The sequence below is a fragment of the Protomyctophum bolini genome (assembly GCF_963924005.1).
Source record: "Protomyctophum bolini genome assembly, chromosome: 8".
NCBI lineage: Eukaryota > Metazoa > Chordata > Actinopteri > Myctophiformes > Myctophidae > Protomyctophum > Protomyctophum bolini.
The window spans coordinates 19,214,645-19,232,300 of record NC_137869.1 but is presented as its reverse complement, the minus strand read 5'-3'; the positions used below and the strand labels follow the sequence as shown (position 1 = coordinate 19,232,300).

The 17,656-nt window shown below is 42.4% G+C and overlaps 1 protein-coding gene and 1 long non-coding RNA gene across 2 annotated transcripts; both read left to right on the top strand.

Moving 5' to 3' along the window:
* The first annotated feature begins 290 nt into the window (after positions 1 to 290).
* cts12 (cathepsin 12) lies at positions 291 to 5,838 on the top strand. Its single transcript, XM_080769717.1, has 8 exons — positions 291 to 421; positions 1,206 to 1,381; positions 1,826 to 1,948; positions 2,489 to 2,659; positions 2,860 to 3,081; positions 4,098 to 4,266; positions 4,871 to 4,976; positions 5,181 to 5,838. The coding sequence occupies exons 1-8, from the start codon at positions 343 to 345 to the stop codon at positions 5,278 to 5,280; spliced, it is 1,146 nt and encodes a 381-aa protein (XP_080625843.1). The 5' UTR covers positions 291 to 342; the 3' UTR covers positions 5,281 to 5,838.
* A 10-nt stretch (positions 5,839 to 5,848) lies between these two features.
* Positions 5,849 to 7,439, top strand: LOC308319614. Its single transcript, XR_013964474.1, has 2 exons — positions 5,849 to 6,383; positions 7,150 to 7,439. It is a non-coding gene; the product is annotated as an uncharacterized lncRNA (long non-coding RNA).
* Positions 7,440 to 17,656: the final 10,217 nt, after the last annotated feature.

The following is a 17,656-nucleotide window of genomic DNA, read 5'->3' as shown; positions in this document are numbered from 1 at the left end:
GTTGGGGGTCCCGGCCGACCTACAGGGTTGAGTCACTCACCACTGAGGTTAGATGACATCATACAGTATGTAGGCCTACTACATGTCTGGAACCTTGTGGATGGGAACTGAGTTGGTGTCAGGTATTATTATGCACAGTTATGGTAATTGAGGGATTTGACATATAGCAGTTCTTTGGGCACGCTGTCAATAATCATAGAGGTATTACCTGGGAGGAGCAGAGGAAAGTGTCTTGTTTTTGTTGACTAAATGTTCCTCTCAGGTGTTGTGTCATAACTGTTGGTGCAGGGATTAGGACAAGTATAGTGGAAACATGCACTTCTAGCAAATCTATATAAGAAAATGTACAGTGGCATGGCTGCATCACAGTACAGAGTCACTCAGGACAACATGGGAACGAATCTGCTTTACAGCCAGGCGGGTAAGTTGACTGTAACTACAACTACATGTTTACATTTAAACTACAGTTAGATTAGTTAATTAGAGTCTGCATGGTAAATCTGATTTTCTTTTCTTTGCAGAATCAGCTATTGTTTATGAATTAATGCACCTTGTGCTCAAGACGTTTTGGGGAAATTAACAAAACTATCATATAGTCTAGAGTAGACTAGACTGTAGCTATAGCTATCAAAATAGCTGTAAATAATATTCCCTCTGATATTTCACTAGGCTTTATGAGATTTAATTTGTAAAGAGTGTAATTGCAACACATTGCTTCTGTGTGGGCTTGGGGCTACATAACTTATTTAATATTCAATAACCAAGCCACAACCCCAAACCTTTCCTCACCCACCACTGCAGGGTCATTTCAGTAATAGCATCACATAATGTACAGTATTATTTAAATTGGACTACATGGAACCCACCCAGAAGCAGCAACCTTTGTGTTTTGCCATCCCATGTTTTCTATTAAAGTTTAATACAGCTTGGATACAGTGTGGACAATGTGCATTGTGAGTTTGCAGATCTGCTATTTTCAAAAATGAAATGGGGACATTCTACCTAATGAGTACTTTCTACTTTTGGTACTTTTAAGTATATTTAATACCAAAACCATTGTACTTTTACTCAAGTAAACTTTGAATTCCAGATTTTTACTTATTATTTTCTTCATTGCAGTATTCATACATTGCAGTATTCATACTAAAATGTGAGCATACTCAAGTGTTTGTTTCCACCACTGTGTGTCCGCACTGTGGCTCCAGTCCAGTGGAGCAGCTGCATGGTGAGAGCGGCGCTCCTCTGTGCTCTGCTGTGGGGACCGCTGCACGCCACAGAGACCGAGGAAGAAGAGGAGGTGGCGGCGGCGGCAGGACGCGGAGGAGTGCTGTCAGACTGGGACGTGTGGAAGCTCTCCAATGGCGTCAGCTACGATGACACGGTTAGATTTACCTTCTCCTGCTTCTAGGGGTTTGTATCCACCGCAACAGTGCGTCCGGCTTGGCAGAGCGTCGATACAAACACAGTTCTATGCCTACATTGCAGAGAGCTTTAGATTGTGTCAAAGGTCATGTCTCACCTCTAGACACAGGATCTGACAAAGTTTGACCTGATGGTCAAGATTTAATTTATCTAAGTTGGCACTTGCATAGGAAACCACGTTCAAATCCGTGGTAGAAGAGTAAAGCTTTAACTAAGTTTAGGCCTAAACTTATGTTAATTAATAAATGATATAGTATTGTTTTGTTTAATATATCAATTATATGACTATGTATGATATGATATACGGCACTAAGAAGTTGCATTACTATTTGCCATGTTATCATTATTATGCCACTATTACATTGATAACCAAGCAGCCTGTTTGGTGTGTTGGCTCACACAGCGCAGCGAAATGCACAGGAGAGTCGTCTGGCAGCAGAACAAGCGGGAGATCGAAGAGCACAATGCAGGCCTTTACACTGGAACAAAGATGTTCACCATGGCCATGAATAAATACGGAGACTTGGTAAGAATTATTACAATTATACGCTTATTGAGTTAAGTGTAATCTAAATCTAAATAATCTAAATCAGTGGTTATCAAACCTTTTAATTTCAAAGACACACCCATAACTTTGAGAGTGTAGCCTACTACTACTAATGGCAGCAAATTTGCTACAATGCTGCTAGTGCTAGTTACAAATTACAGACCTTTAAGGGTCCATTTGGAACCCCCTCAAGGAAAACTGAGAGTCCCTGGACCCCACCCCAGAAACACTGATCGAAATAATTGTGTCTTTCACAGTCTAAAGTTGCTTAAACTGTGTTTTGTTTATGTGTGTACATTTCTACCGAGTTATTCACCAAAAATAAAAAATAAATGTTTTAATGTCATGCATAGGGAGCGTTTTTACTTTCTATTAGTTGTCTGAAATAAATTAAACAAGTTGTTTTGATCAACAACGTTGGGCACAATGCCGGTTTCTCCAATTCCATCTAAACAGTACAGCCAATAACGTAACAGATACCAATGTCTGACATACTCTCTTTCTTTTCTCAATATCCAGACAAGACAAGAGTACCAGGTTTTACAAGGAGCTGCAATAGACGCTCAATTTGTAAAGAGAGGGAAGAAAGTGTCAGCGCGTAAACTGCGCTACAATGCAGAGAGGCTCGGCATGGGAGGCATGACGGTGGACTACAGGGCTATGGGTTACGTCACTGAGGTCAAAGACCAGGTAAGGACATATTCAACCACTTAAACCAAATCATATACACTGTATACTTAGTCAAACTGACCTGAGTCTGCATTGTATTTGGCGTCCCAATTCCCCAAGCATGCATTGTATATTAATTAATTAACTTATTTATTCACTGACTGATTGATTGCTTTATTGGTTGGTTGGTTGGTTGATTGATTGATTGTCTTCTCTCAAAGGGCTATTGTGGCTCGTGCTGGGCCTTCAGCACTACGGGAGCCATCGAGGCCCAGATGTACAAGATGACGGGAGAGCTGGTATCTTTGAGCGAGCAGAACCTGGTGGACTGTTCCAGATCATACGGTACCTACGGCTGCAGTGGCGCCTGGATGGCCAATGCCTACGACTATGTGATCAGTAACGGCCTGCAGTCCACGCTCACCTACCCCTACACATCTGTGGTAAGACAAATCACACCCGTGTGAAGTGTGCACTGAATGTGTGAATAGCCCTCTTTTTGCCGACACCGGTATTTGCGCTTAGAGGTGTGGTCATGGGCGTGTTGGCACGCTTTCCCCTAAATTGCTATTTTGGTAACACACATTTGGGAAAGCGACAGTTTAAAACCACCCGCAACTTATACCCGTAAGCCGTGCCAAATTAGTTTGGTAGATCGGTGCGGGCTGGGCGCCTGCATGGCGCATGGTCCTTGGAGTAAGGCTGCGTCATCTCTCCTTTTCCTATACGTAATTTTCCTATAATCAGCAGAAGTGAGTGCCTTCCTTGTGTCCATTGTGTTTATAATTGTACAGTCAAAGACTATGCGCGATTCCACACATTTGTTCGTTCAGTTTCATCATTCCATAGTGCAGCAAATGGCGTTTAATCCAATTGACCAACCTTTAATTATTTTCCGCTTGATACTGTTTCGTAGAGACGACCTACTAATTTAAAAAAATTAGCAAGATTTGAGCGAGTTGTGACTCAATGAAAAGACGAGTGTTCTTGGTTCTGTGCGGGTTGGAGGAAAAAAAAGGACGACAAGGCCCCCCCCCCCTTTTCGGGCAGCAACGCAACACTCTTCCATGTGCTATAGACCGCACTAACGGGCAACAGATAAGGGATCTCTTAAAGGCAATGGCACGTGGACTGGTGATTGGTTAAATTTGGTTTAATTATTGTAACGCCCAAACCACACCTATGCATAATATAACGGGTAACGGAGGTGTTTTAGGGATTTAGACAGGTAACCAAAATACCAACTTTCCACCCCTTCCCTACTGCCAAAACAGTGTACCGGTATTTAGAAAGATGAGACACAATTGGAGCCCTTGGCCTTAGACTCAGACATACACATGCGGCCAGCCATTGGAGCAGTTAGGCACCACTCAACGTTTTTGGGGAGGTATGTTCCCCCTAGAATATAGGCATACTGGGGTTCAATGGTTAAAGTTCCTCTGTATTTGTCTCTACACAGGACACCCAGCCATGTTTCTACGACAACAGGATGTCAGTGGCTCATGTCTCAGACTACAGGTTCATCCCCAAAGGGGACGAGCAGGCCCTGGCCGACGCCGTGGCCACAATCGGTCCAATCACAGTGGCCATAGACGCAGATCATTCAAGCTTCCTGTTCTACAGCTCAGGTTTGTTTTCCGACACACACACACACACACACACACACACACACACACACACACACACACACACACACACACACACGCACGCACGCACGCACGCGCACGCACGCACGCACACACACACACACACACACACACACACACACACACACACACACACACACACACACACACACGCACACACACATCTTCACTTGTACAGTTTTGGTCGCAAGACCTTCAAGGAACAGATATTGCATGATGAAGGTCTGTGACCGAAATGTTTCACTTACATTTGGGGTCACTGATGGCCGAATGGTTACAGCGTGTTCTGGGTTTGATTTCCGTCCAAGCCCGGTGGCGGATCTGCTGCATGTCACTCTTTGACTCTCTCTCCCCGTTTCCTGTCTCTCCTCACTGTACTATCGAATAAAGGCAGTAAAGCCCCCAAAATATCTTTCACAAAGGCAGCCTATACAGCCTACTATAGTACTAGTGCAGACAACATGCACTTGAGCACATTAGGCAGCCACCCCGCATCTGTCACCAGGACACTTAAAACATGCAAACATTATTTCTGTTTCGAACACAGAAAAAATTGTTTTTAAGATATTGTACCATTCTCTAACAGGAATATTTGAGGAACCCGCCTGTAACTCCAACAATTTAAGTCATGCAGTCCTGTTGGTTGGCTACGGCTCAGAGGGAGGCCAGGACTACTGGATAATTAAGAACAGGTAGGAGTCATTCAGGACAACCACATTACTTGTGGCTGGGATACTTTATGATTTCACAGAATGTATTTCTTACAAAGTATGAGTTAGCTCCTACGGAACATAACAATATTCTAAATTATGGAAATGCATGTATGTTTTTTGTATTTTATTAATTATTTTCATTATTACCATTTTCCCATGAATGTGTATTTTCCCTCTTCATAGTTGGGGTTCTGGCTGGGGTGAGGGTGGCTACATGCGAATGATCCGGGATGGAAGCAACCACTGTGGCATCGCAAGCTACGCTTTATACCCTATTCTGTGAGCCTGACCACATTCATTACAATCAAGTTGGGCTTCGGCTAGTCGTGATTTCCTTTAACCACTTTTAGCCCTATTTTAAAATAAAATAAAATAGATGATCTACAAGTTCACAATGCATCGCATTGTATCGTGTTGTGAATTTGCAAATCAGCGTTTCTCGCTATTTTGTTTAAAGCGGCACTATATAACGTATTTTTAAATTAATACATTTTAATTTTGTCCAATCTGTATGGTAGAGAATGTTGATACAACTTTTACATTTAGTTTGGTTGTATTTTGTATCTGCTTTTCCATTGAGACATTTAGATCGTGTCAAAGGTCCCACCTAGACACAATAGTATAGGACCCTGTGGAAAACGAGATGACGCATCTCAAGCTCATCAAGCTCATCATCCAACTAAATTTCAATTAGCTCAATGGTAAGAAGAAAGTTACATAGTACAGCTATAATGTATGAAATGGTTTATATGACATGCCAAAATAGGGGAGCAATTTGAAAGTGGTTAATAGGTCACCAGAAAGGATATCATACTAGTTCACTAGTTTTATTTTTTGTGAATTTGAATCCACTCTCCAGGATTTGAAGAATAACAACTATGTTATGCCATTCTTTGCCCCAAAAATGTAAAACCGCAAAGCACTTTCAGAGATTTGTTTCTTTTCACTGTATGCGGAAATAATCAAATGAAACCATGCACCTTTGATTTATGAGTAAATGCCAAACATGGCATTCAGTGTTTCCCCTCTGTCTGAAGTTTAACAAATTCATCATTGTCAATGAAAGATAGTTTCTCATCATATCTTCATGATACAGTATCTAAAATATGTCAAGGCTGTGAAAGATACTGTCTTGTTTTATTACAGTAATAATTCTGGAATGTATTATAGATTATTAGATTATTGTCATAGATTATGTAGCCTATCATTTTTTAAAGTTGTTTCAACAGTGACAATGAAATGCCAGGAGTTCCCAAAAGCGGTATGTGACTGTTTATGAACGTACATGGCATGGGTAAAATCTTAACATTTTATATATTTTTTATATTAAAGCAAAGTAGCCTATCACTATTGAATAATGATGGAAACATGAAACATTTGTATAAGGCAGGGGTATTCAATTAAATTAGGCCGGGGGCCACAACTGTAGAATGATTGTGTGTGGGGGGCCGCACAGTGTGCGCGCGAAGCGCGGAAATTTGTGGGTTCTCAAAATGCTTTTTGTGCTCAAACACGAAGATTTATGTATATTTCCGCACAGTAATGAGCAGGGTAATATGTCTATACAGGTATATGCCACCTTAGAATAGATGTAGGCCTAAACCTATTTGACAGTACATAAATAGCATTGCTTTGACATTAACGACCATCAGCTGGACGGACACACACACACACAAACATTACATAGAGCAGTGATTCCAAAGTGGGGTTTGGGGTCCGGGGACCCCCAGGGTCCTTGAGGCAGTTCCAGGGGGTCCCCAGGGAAATGGTTTGGAATCAAATGGACCCTTATGGGTCTGTAACTCTGAGAGTGTACAAATGGAACCAAATGGACCCTAACAGGGTTTATTATTGTGAGAATGATGGCTTCCATTTTCGTAACTTTTCAGGACTAGAAAGCCTGCAGTTTCTATTAGCTTGGATTCTCCATTGATGTCACTGTTGGGTGGGTTTCTGAACTGCCCACAGCCCTCCTATGTGACACAGACCGAGTATCATGATTATTAGTGAGGACCTATTATATAAAGATTAAAAAAAAAAAAAAATGTTTTTTTTTTTTTTTTTTTTTCAAAATTCTTCCAGGGGCCACAAGGAGGCGCTCCGCGGGCCACATGTGGCCCGCGGGCCGCCAATTGAATATCCCTGGTATAAGGAGTGGATGCAGGTTAATATTTGGGAAGTTTCTTTCAAAGTTTTGTCTAGGAGACATTATTGCAATGCACATTCCATGCACATTGCATTAAAAAAAGATACTGCTTGAACTGTAATTGATTCTTTACACTTTTTTATGTGACCATTTACTTCATACAAGATCATATGTTGCCGAGGGTTAATGCCATTTACTCTGATCTTGCACTTTGTAAGTCACTGTAGATAAGAGAGTCTGCCGTTCCAGACTCTGAAGGGGACAATAAAACTAATAAAGGTATTGTTTTTGTCATACACTCGGCCTACAGTATGTGTCATGTTTGTAACAAATCGAGGTTTACAGCCTCTCACTTCATTGTGGTACACACAGTTCACGCTATCAATGCTGCATGTACAACCGCACCTTCATTTATAGCTTACTTCAGGTGTGCCGCAAATAGCCAAGCTACAAGCTCACAAAGCGTTGCACTGTGTCACGTTGTGAGCTTGTAGATCTGCTTTCTGCTATTTCCAGTAGTATAAGTTAAGCATTAGTGACCTTTGTTCATACCTTTCACTTCTCACCGCCCAGTCGGTCGGTCTGGTTGTCTGTCAGTCAATAGGAAAAAGAACACGTACACCCTCACACCAGCTTACAGGGAGATGAGGGGTGAATTGAGCTGCAAGCTCATTAAGAGACTGACAGTGCAGAGGAATATTATGACCTGGTTCTGGCGAGTGCAGTGGTGGTTTCTCTACTGGGCTTTGTTTTGCTATAGCGTTACTGGGCAAAGCTCGCCACAGAAACCCTCCAGATCTTGGCACGGTTATCATCTCCCACGGAACCATGAGAGAGGCGGCGGTCCCTGGCACCAGAAACCACACATCCATAAAACATACTGCGATCCTTCAGTCAACAATCACACAGCAGGCGACATCACTCAGGTAATGCAGCTCTTCAGAATGTATCGCTCCCCCAGGCGTTTCTGCACATCTGCTGAGTTTAACTTGAGTTGAGTTTAAACTAAAGAGCATAAAAATATACCTTTAGACTATTGTCATTTACTATATTACAGTACAGTATATTACTATGTCATCCAATCATAGAGAGAACTCACACAGGATACAGGATAATTAAACCAGTGAAATTGGCAAGTGATGACAAAGAAACAAATGAGCAGACACAATCCAAACTGGACACAAGGTGTATCTATTTGACTCACGTACTGGGGTTGAGTACTTTGTCCACCACTGAGTCTGATAAACGTTGTGTGTGTCCATACAGAGGTGTGGTGCTGGGTTCTACAGACAGTGGAGTGGTCCTCATAAGGGTCAGTGTGTGCCTTGTAGCTGTAATGGCCTGTCCAAGGAATGTGATGGACATACAGGGAACTGTATGGTGGGTCCTCACACCCACACGCACACACACGCACGCACGCACACGCGCGCACACACACACACACACACACACACACACACACACACACACACAGATTAATTTGAGTCCTGCTCAGGAGGTGAGCCCTGAGTTATGGGAACTAGAACTCAGAACTTATACTGTAGCCTACTCACTTAACAGTATGCTCACAATGGGTCGCAACCCGACTCTGTGAACTTTTTCACTTTTTTTAAACAAGGTTGTACCTCCCCCTTCAGGGGTGGCTCTGATTATAATGGAAACATAAAACAAACAAAAAACGTCACAGAACAGAACTTCATGGTTTCAAGTATGGAAGGTTCTTACCCAAAATGTAATGTTTAACTGAAGTGTGTGGTCTGGTTGGCTTCCAGAAGTGTCAGTATAATACTGCAGGAGATCGATGTGAGCGATGTAAAGAAGGACACCATGGCAATGCGGCTCGGAGGACCTGTCGGCCTTGTCCCTGCCCCTTCACATGGAACAAGTCAGTTCACCAGTCTAATCTAATCCAGGGGTCTTCAACGTTTGTTCCCCTTGTTGAGATCAAGCAGGGGCCCCCACTACATATTCTATAAATGTAACTTGTAACATGTTAATGTGTATTTTCAGACCTGTGATCACTTAAACGTCAATACCTTTCACTCAACGCCAAACCTCTTTCCCAAAAATAGTCAATCCAAACTTGCAGATCTGTTCACCATTTCACCATGCACACTAACTCAGTAGGCCTACTGTAGTTGTGAGTACACATGGTTGACATGTAGGCACAGTGAATATATACACAAACCTTAAAATAATAGAGACACCAACCAATAACTACAGTATGTTGGATATTTAGCATACTGCATCACAACATGGAATATAGCCCTGATGGACTAAGTAGGGCCTAAGTGATTAAATGAACACTTGACTGTGTATGTAGGAAAGTCGTGAATTCCTCATGATTAAAAAAATGTGAGTTCATGAAGTGTTGTAATACGAATATAAAATACAAACACTTATGGGTTCCTTTTGTGTGTAGTTTTGCGTTGGCCTGTCTGGATGTGGGTTCTGGTGTGATGGAATGCTTGTGTAAACGAGGTTATCATGGAGCCACATGTGACAGGTGTGTTTGTCATTATCACACAACTCAGACACACACTGTGTAACATTTCACCATGATCATAATAATATTGATCGAGCTATTGTCAAACTTGTGTCAGGGTGATATCCTTCCATATAGCAAGCATTTTATTTGTTTTCTCCCCATTGTCTGTCAGGTGTGCTTCTGGTTACTATGGTAATCCAAAGGCATATGGAGGCAACTGCCATCCTTGTCAATGCAATGATGGGCCCTCAAACATTTGTGATACTCTGACGGGCAGTAAGTAGAAGTACATGCTTAGAAAACTAGGATAGAAACTAGAAAGTATATTAAGTACCTTGTTTTTATATACCGGTACTTGTGTAAACGTATAGCCTACTTGTGGTAAGCTACTGAGTACCGTACCGTATTGATTGGCAATAAACTCTCCATCTGTTTTGGCCACCACATTCTGATCATGTTGTTTCCTGTCATGTTTTGTTTTTGATAGAGTGCATAACATCCGGGGACAATGGCTCTGGTGACCACTGCCTCCATGGTTTGTCTGCTTTCTGCATTTGTCTACACTCACAATATATGTCACATCCCTGCCTGTTAATCTCTTTACTTTTTTGTGTCAATGACCCCAAAACTGATTTGACCTCAGAACCCCATCTGCAAATGTTTTCTTTGTCAGGGACCCCAGAAGAGAAGATTTGTGTAAAGACTTTAAAGATTTTTTCAAAACTGTTCAAAATGTACAAGCTTGCAGTGTGGCAAGAAGTGAGGCACTGTGAGCTTGTAGATCTGCTATTTTTGAATAACATACATGGATAAAGTGGTTAAAATGATTGTGATGCTGTATTAACACATTTAGCTGGGGAGGTGCTTTAAGCCTTTTTGTCATCTTTAGGCATTCTAGTCCATGGTCAGTTTAAACGTATCTTTGTATATTCGTGGATGGATAGATTGTGATAACTGCAGCCTTGCCTTCCTGGATGACCTGGAGGGCATGGATGATGAAATGGCTTGGCTGAAGAAACAGCTGCAGAACATCAGCCAAAGCGCTGTCTCTCTAACGATGCTTAACAGGCTGCAGGCTAACATCTCTGAAACCAAGGTAAACCCATTCATCCATGGACCTGTGCAATGCAGCCAACTCTGTGTTTGCTTTGATCAGACCTTGCTTACTGTAAATTGCTCTAGATTAAAAGAGCATCTGATAAATGCCTTAAGGGCAGTCCATACTGTCTCCGACCACCAAACATTTCGTCGGAAAGATCAGAATTTAAAATTTTCTCCGAAGTAGAGTTCGGAGAGTCACAACATCTGGGAGTGCAGCTTTCAGAACAAAAATTTGGAGGAATGCGTTTCGGAAGTTGCGAGTGACGTCATGTTGTAGTTGTACCGGAGCTTTCCGACGAATAGTTCGATGGTCGGAGACAGTATGGACTGCCCTTAATTGTCCATTTTAAATTATGGTATTCCGACGTAAAACCTTATTTTCTGTTTTCAATAAACAAACTGGTGAGACAGGGGGACCCCTGTTACTGGGAAACACTCTATAGCAATTACTATTGTAATATAAAGAAAGACATATCACTTATATCACTTATCGATGCACGTCCCACTGGGAGGCAGACGAAGGATCGACTGACTGGCCTTGGAACGTCTCGGGATCCCCCAGGAGGAAGTCACTAATGTTGCCCTGGAGAGGGAAGTCTGGAGCTCTCTGGTGGAGCTGTTGCCCACGCGACCCGACTATGATAAGCGGTTGAAGATGGATGGATGGATGGATATCACTTATAGCCCCTTTAATAGGTCGGATACTATAGATCTCTGTTTGATGCTGTGTTGTTGTTGTATCATGCAGGTTGTGGTTGGGAGGTACAGTGGTGCAATGAACGCTCTGCTGCCAAAAACTGACCAGCTGGAAGCAGACGTGGACCTGGTCAGCGACGACCTGACTCAGCTGACAGACAAGGTAGGCTACCTGGAGACATGCTTTGCAGTCACAAAATGAAGAACAGGAGAATTACAAAATACCACAGTCACAGTCGTTTGCACGCACGTGCACACACACACACACACACACACACACACACACACACACACACACACACACACACACACACACACACACACACACACACACTCTATATATTGTTGGTATAGGGTAGCCTTTGTTGGCACTAGGAATGCATCCATGCACTTTTCTGCCTCTAGATGGCCTCCCTGCCTAATATGCTGTCCAGGATGTACAGTAGGAGCTCTCAGGGCATCTATGGCACAATCTCAGATTTCTACATATAGCAAGGCAATATAATTAATTATGCTATGATATCGCTAATTTACTAATTAATAACATTGGATCCATTGGAACACATAATGTTCTTTTTCCACACGTTCTGGTTTACACCCGACAGCGACGATATAAAGGCTTTCTTTGGACTTGATATGCCACAGTTCACCTAAAAACACAATCAGGCACAAGCACACAAACAGGGCTTAATTCAGCCCCTGCCCTTTTACCCGTCTTTAATACAATTGCCCTTTCCAAACCACATTCACTATGGTGAAAGAAATGCAAATGCCACCCCCCTTTCCATGCCATACCGGAAGGCAACGTTTCAGGAGAATTGCTTTTTACCCCGAAATCTCCTGAACTCGAACGCAGCATTTTGCGTTGAACAATTTATTTTTCTAAATACATGCCGTACACAGCATCTAAGATAAAGAAGAGTGCTGGGTTGCGCCCCGAAAATAGCTGATCTACAAACAACGCGTCACGGCGCGCCGCACACTCTCTGCACGTCCCTGAAGAACACAATACTTAAGTTAGTTGATACTTGGCAATATTGGTATTATGACCTTCACAGATTCAGAAAACTCTACCGGGATCTGATAAGCTGGTGGAGAAAGTGAACAGGACCAAGGTGCAAGCAGGCGATCTCTTCTCTGAAGTTCAATCTCTCTCCGTTTCCATACAAAGTATGTACAGCACAGTCTTTCTCCATTCCAATACAAGTACAGTTAGTAGGCTACAGTAACACAGACTACACCCACGGCTTGCCAAGCCATATACACGGCTTCCCAAGCAAGGGATACCCAAGCCGTGTATATCCGTGTATATCCACGTGTACTATATTTTCACCTGTACTTTGAGATTTTTCCTGTAGGCCTACTTTTAAACAGAGAGAGAGAAAGAGAGAGAGAGAGAGAGGGGGGGGGGGGGGCAAGGGGGGGTCATCAGCCTCTTTTGTTTGAGTGTGCTTGTGCTGGGTCGTTACTCAACAGGAGAACAGGAGCGCCACCAACAGGTGGATTATTGAATTACATGCGGTCCCCCAGTTACACAGTGGTTATCACTGCAGTCAGTGTGATGAGTGACCTGTCCTGAGGACCACATTTTACTGTTAACTGGCTTAAGCCATTGGTGTATTTAGACCAATGAAGTCAGATAATTTTAATTATGTTATAAGACCTTCATGTGACACAAGAAAGTAATCACTTGCTATCCCTTGTAATATAGTTGTGTTGAATTATGCCTCGTGGCAAAGATATTGTTGTCACCTCTGTAATTATGTTTATTCCAGACAATTATACACACCATTTGTGGTTCTAGAAAGAACCTTTCAGACCAAGGTTCTTTAAATAATCATTTATTGTCTGTATAGAAACCTTAACCAAAACTGCCTCCCCCTGGCCGGCCGGGGCGCCTGATGGAGGGGAAAGGAACTGGTTGGAATAACGTGTTCCTACCACGCGCTACGTCCAACCAGGGAAACTCCCCCCTGTCAGGTGTAAAGGAGCAACTTGGACACTCAAGCATGAAGGAAGCATGAGTTAAGTCCGTTGCTCTCCCCAGGTTGGCGGAGGGTGTGTAGAGCCCAGGATCACAGTAGATGATTGACACAGGGGTGAAAAATGGGTTACAAAATCGTGGGATAAAAAATATAATAAAAAAAAAAAAAAAACCTTAACCAGTTCAACGGTAACCCTACATTATAATATGCTTCATCGACTGATTTATTTTCCTTCTACACCAAATTTCTTCATAGAAAAATGTAGGCTACACGGTACACCTATACTAAAGACTGTTTTAAGTGGTTAAAGGTGCCTCAAAGAACCATCACAAAATGATTCTTTGACACACAAAAAAGGTTGAATCATGTGAGGAACATGAACAACAAAATGTTGGTGATGGTTCCAGAACCATCTAGATTATAGATGCTTCTGGAACCATCACCAGCATTTTGTTAAATGGTTCTAGATTCTAGAACCATTTAACAACCATTATTTATTTCATTTTGTATTTCATTTTATTCATGTTCAGCTCTCCTGAAACAACTGTCTGAGTTGAAACCTGGGGGTTCCAGTGCTGTTGATGCAGTGGATGCATCCAGAATGCTGATGGAGGTTCAGAGAATGCTGGAGGAAATGAGAGTCAAGGACTGCACTACTCACACAGGAACCGCTGCCAACGAGCAAGAGATGGCACGCAAATGTAAGAGATATACAGTATGGCCTTTTAATGGTCTGGCACTGCACTGGCATTCACTATCTGGGTGATATATATTATGTATGATGGCAATATAATGGAAACTTACTCAGTGCCTCTCACACAGTTTCATGTCAAGGACCCCCCAAATTAAAATGTAATTGGCCACAGACCCCCATCTGAAAAGGTGGTAATGTAAAAATAAATCTGTTACATAAAAAAAAAAAAAAAAAAAAAGAAGGCCTACAAGCTCACAACGTGTCACAATGCGATGCATTGTGGGCTTGTAGATTTGACTAGCCAAAGTATAAAATAAAGTGGTTAAAAATTGATTAAACTGTTTGATGCTAAACTGATTTTGCTGGGGACCTGAGCTAAATCAGTTCCAACTTTGAGAACCACTGATCTTGCAATGCTGACATCCTTGGGAAGTCTGCAAGACTATAATCCGTAAGTGTTATGTCTGTTTCAGTGTTGCAACTAGTCAGGAACAACATGACAGCTCTTGTGAACCAGTCTTCAGCCAATGGGACCGCAGCCTCTCTGATGTCTGCTGGTGGTTCTCTGAGGGACCTGGCGGGCATGCTGTCACAAGCACAGATCACAGTGGACAGGAGCCTTGGGCTCAACATGAACAGCGACACTATCCTACATGACCTGCTGGTACTGTATATGGACTGGGGTTGCAATAGACTATACGTATATAGGTTTAGTCCATTTTTTAAAGGTATTGAATTTAATAAAAATAACACCTGTGTGAAGTGAGGGTTGCTAATATATTAAAGTCTAACTCATGTTGATTAGGTGATGTAATGGTGATGTAAAACAAACGGTGCCAACACAAACATTAAACGCCATTATGAATAAAGAGATGTCGTATAATTTCTATAAATGAACCAAGGTTAGTATTAAGCAACAGTAAGTGAAAATGTCTCTATCTGTGATTCTCCCTCTTAGAGGAGAATAGTCATTTACAAACTCACACCCGAATCCCAGGCCTTTGTCTTGAAACCGTTTGAAGCTCCCTCCGGGACAAAGGGTTTCACACGTCACAAGAATTGTCATCACTGTGAATGCATCTGCTACTTCTATGCTAGATTTCTCTAAGCCGGTTCCAGTTGGTGACTCTTGGTGACTGATTTTCACTGAGTGAACTAACAGCTAAAACTTAAGAAAACTACTTTAAACTAGACTAAACTATTAGATAGTTATAGTCATATATAGTTATATACGCTATAACTATTAATAAGGAGTGCAATTGATGTATTGATTGAAAATGTGCTGGGAGATTATAAGATTATAGCTTTTACTAGTTTGGGGTTAAAAACTGTGTTAATCACCTCTTAAAGATAATATGTTCAGGTTCATTCTTAGTTCCGTTTTTAAACATTGCTTAGATATTAACTATGGTCATAGTATGTTTTAGTTTGCATTTAAGTTCTGTTGTTTAACTACATTTGTCAGTGTAACAATTAGTCATTTTTGTATAAAGTTAGGCCTCCATAGTAGAACAGTAAGGAGATCTGTGTCCTGGTCCCGCCTCTCTCTAAACCGGAAATAAACAGATCCCAGATCTCATTGGTCAAAAGTCAGGAAACGCCTGTTTCCATGTCCGGAGGAGGCGGGACTCCGAAATAGATATAGACGGAGGAGCAGTGTTCAAATGAGACTGATCTGGACCGGGTTCTCGACTTTGGGCGACAGAGAGCGGTGCGTGTTTTATCCAGACAGTCCGGGAGAGTGTTTCGTCTCTCGTGTGTTGTTTGCTGTGAGCGGTTTGACTTCTTCCTGCAAAATAAAGTCTCTCCTTTCAAATCCAAGTGGACCTGGTCAACGTGTCTTCCTGAACGAAATATACCACAAAACTTGGAGCCTGGATACATTTGTTTGAGACAGCGAGAGGCCTTGGTTTGGGTGAGTTTTGTTTTTTGAATTCACTACAAGCGTCTTGCTGTGTCAACTAATTGGACCGTGGCGTTCGGGTGGGCGTGTTGATGGTTCGTTGATTTTGGTCATGGCAAAATAGTCTGGGTGTTGGTTTACATTTCTACCCGGGGTCATTTTCTTTAGTTTCTGGTTTGGGATTTCTGTCATAGGCTTTGTTTACATTCTGGTTGGTTGTTTGTAGGTTTTTAAGACGGACTTGCGCGCATAGCTGTCTGTCGTAAATGCGCCTCGTAATGGGTGGACGTCGTGTTCACAGCTATGAGTACATTGGGGTTAGGGGCTTTGATAATAATTTACCGTTTACCTGCATAGATTTCAGACTTTTATTAACACATGGTAGAAGTTCTGGGTTTAGCTGCGCGGAATGGCTGTTTGTATTATTATTTTTTTTCCTTTGTCTTTTAAGCACGGTGATGGGGGTGGGTATTGTGTGCCAGTCCTGTTGTGAAGCCGTGAATGCTTAAAGCCTGGCTGTGTCGAAGGTGCGACCGTGTTTTTGTGGTTGGTAGCGGTGGCTAGGGGGGCTTATCCTGTCTAGCTACGGTATGAGACGTGTTCCCGTATTCTGAGGCTTTATTTGATGAAAATTCGAGTTCGTTTTGGGCGGTTTACACTGTGTAGCCTGGGGGGTGTGGGTTGGTTCCTTGTTAGTAAAGGGGTCAGTTGGCACAGGGCTACGAGTAAAAGCGTCTGGGCTTGCAGAGCGCTTTGCAGGGACCCTAAGATAATTGCGTTTTGGTGGAGTGACTAGTTCTTCCGTTTAAGGGAGAGGCGGTGTAATGTATAGCGTGGCAATTACGCGTTGATGTGGTTTATTATGTGGCCTGAATCAGGCTTAGTGTGTAACTATTTGGTTTTGCGTTTGGTGGTGAGAGGAAGCGCTGGTTTTCTTTGTAAGTGTTGGTGAACGACGCAGCCTTTGTTCTTGGGTGCAGGTAAATGTTAGTGTGTTTGGGGGGAGGGTCGGTCGGCGGCCATTTTGAATTTGTCTCTGTTGTTGTGGGGGGTGCGAATGTTGGTTGGTGGAGGGGGGATGGGGGTTTGGAAATGGTGTGTGGTAGTTGGGGAGTTTTCTTTGTCTGGTGCGAATTTTCGGAGTTGTCTGTGGGTTGTTGTGTGTGTTTGTGTTTGTAGCCGTAACATATTTATGTTCCGGTGGGGGGAAAGATATGGGCAGTTATGAGATGGACATTTAATGGAGGGATCAGGTTAAAATTGTAATTGGGTTAAATTGGGGTTAGCAGATTTAGAATAAGGTTTTAGCGGGATGTAGTGTGTATGAGGTGATGTGGTTTTGTGGTAGAGTTCTCAGTTCTATATGGGGCATGGCGCCTGGTGTGTACAACTAGGTAGTGAGAATATTGATGGCTGGTCCATGGTGTTCAGCGTGTCAGGTTTTCTTGTGGAAATGGGAGTACTCGGTCATATAAACGACATCAGTGATGCATTTATATATTAAAACAAGGTAGGTGATTAAGGTGAGTAAATTTCTGGGGTTTTAGTGAGTGGGTGGGATGCAGTGTGGGTTTCAGATAAATACTTTATTTTTGTCCGAGGGGGTTGAAACACAGACTGAGAAACTATAGTCATTTCAAATTTAA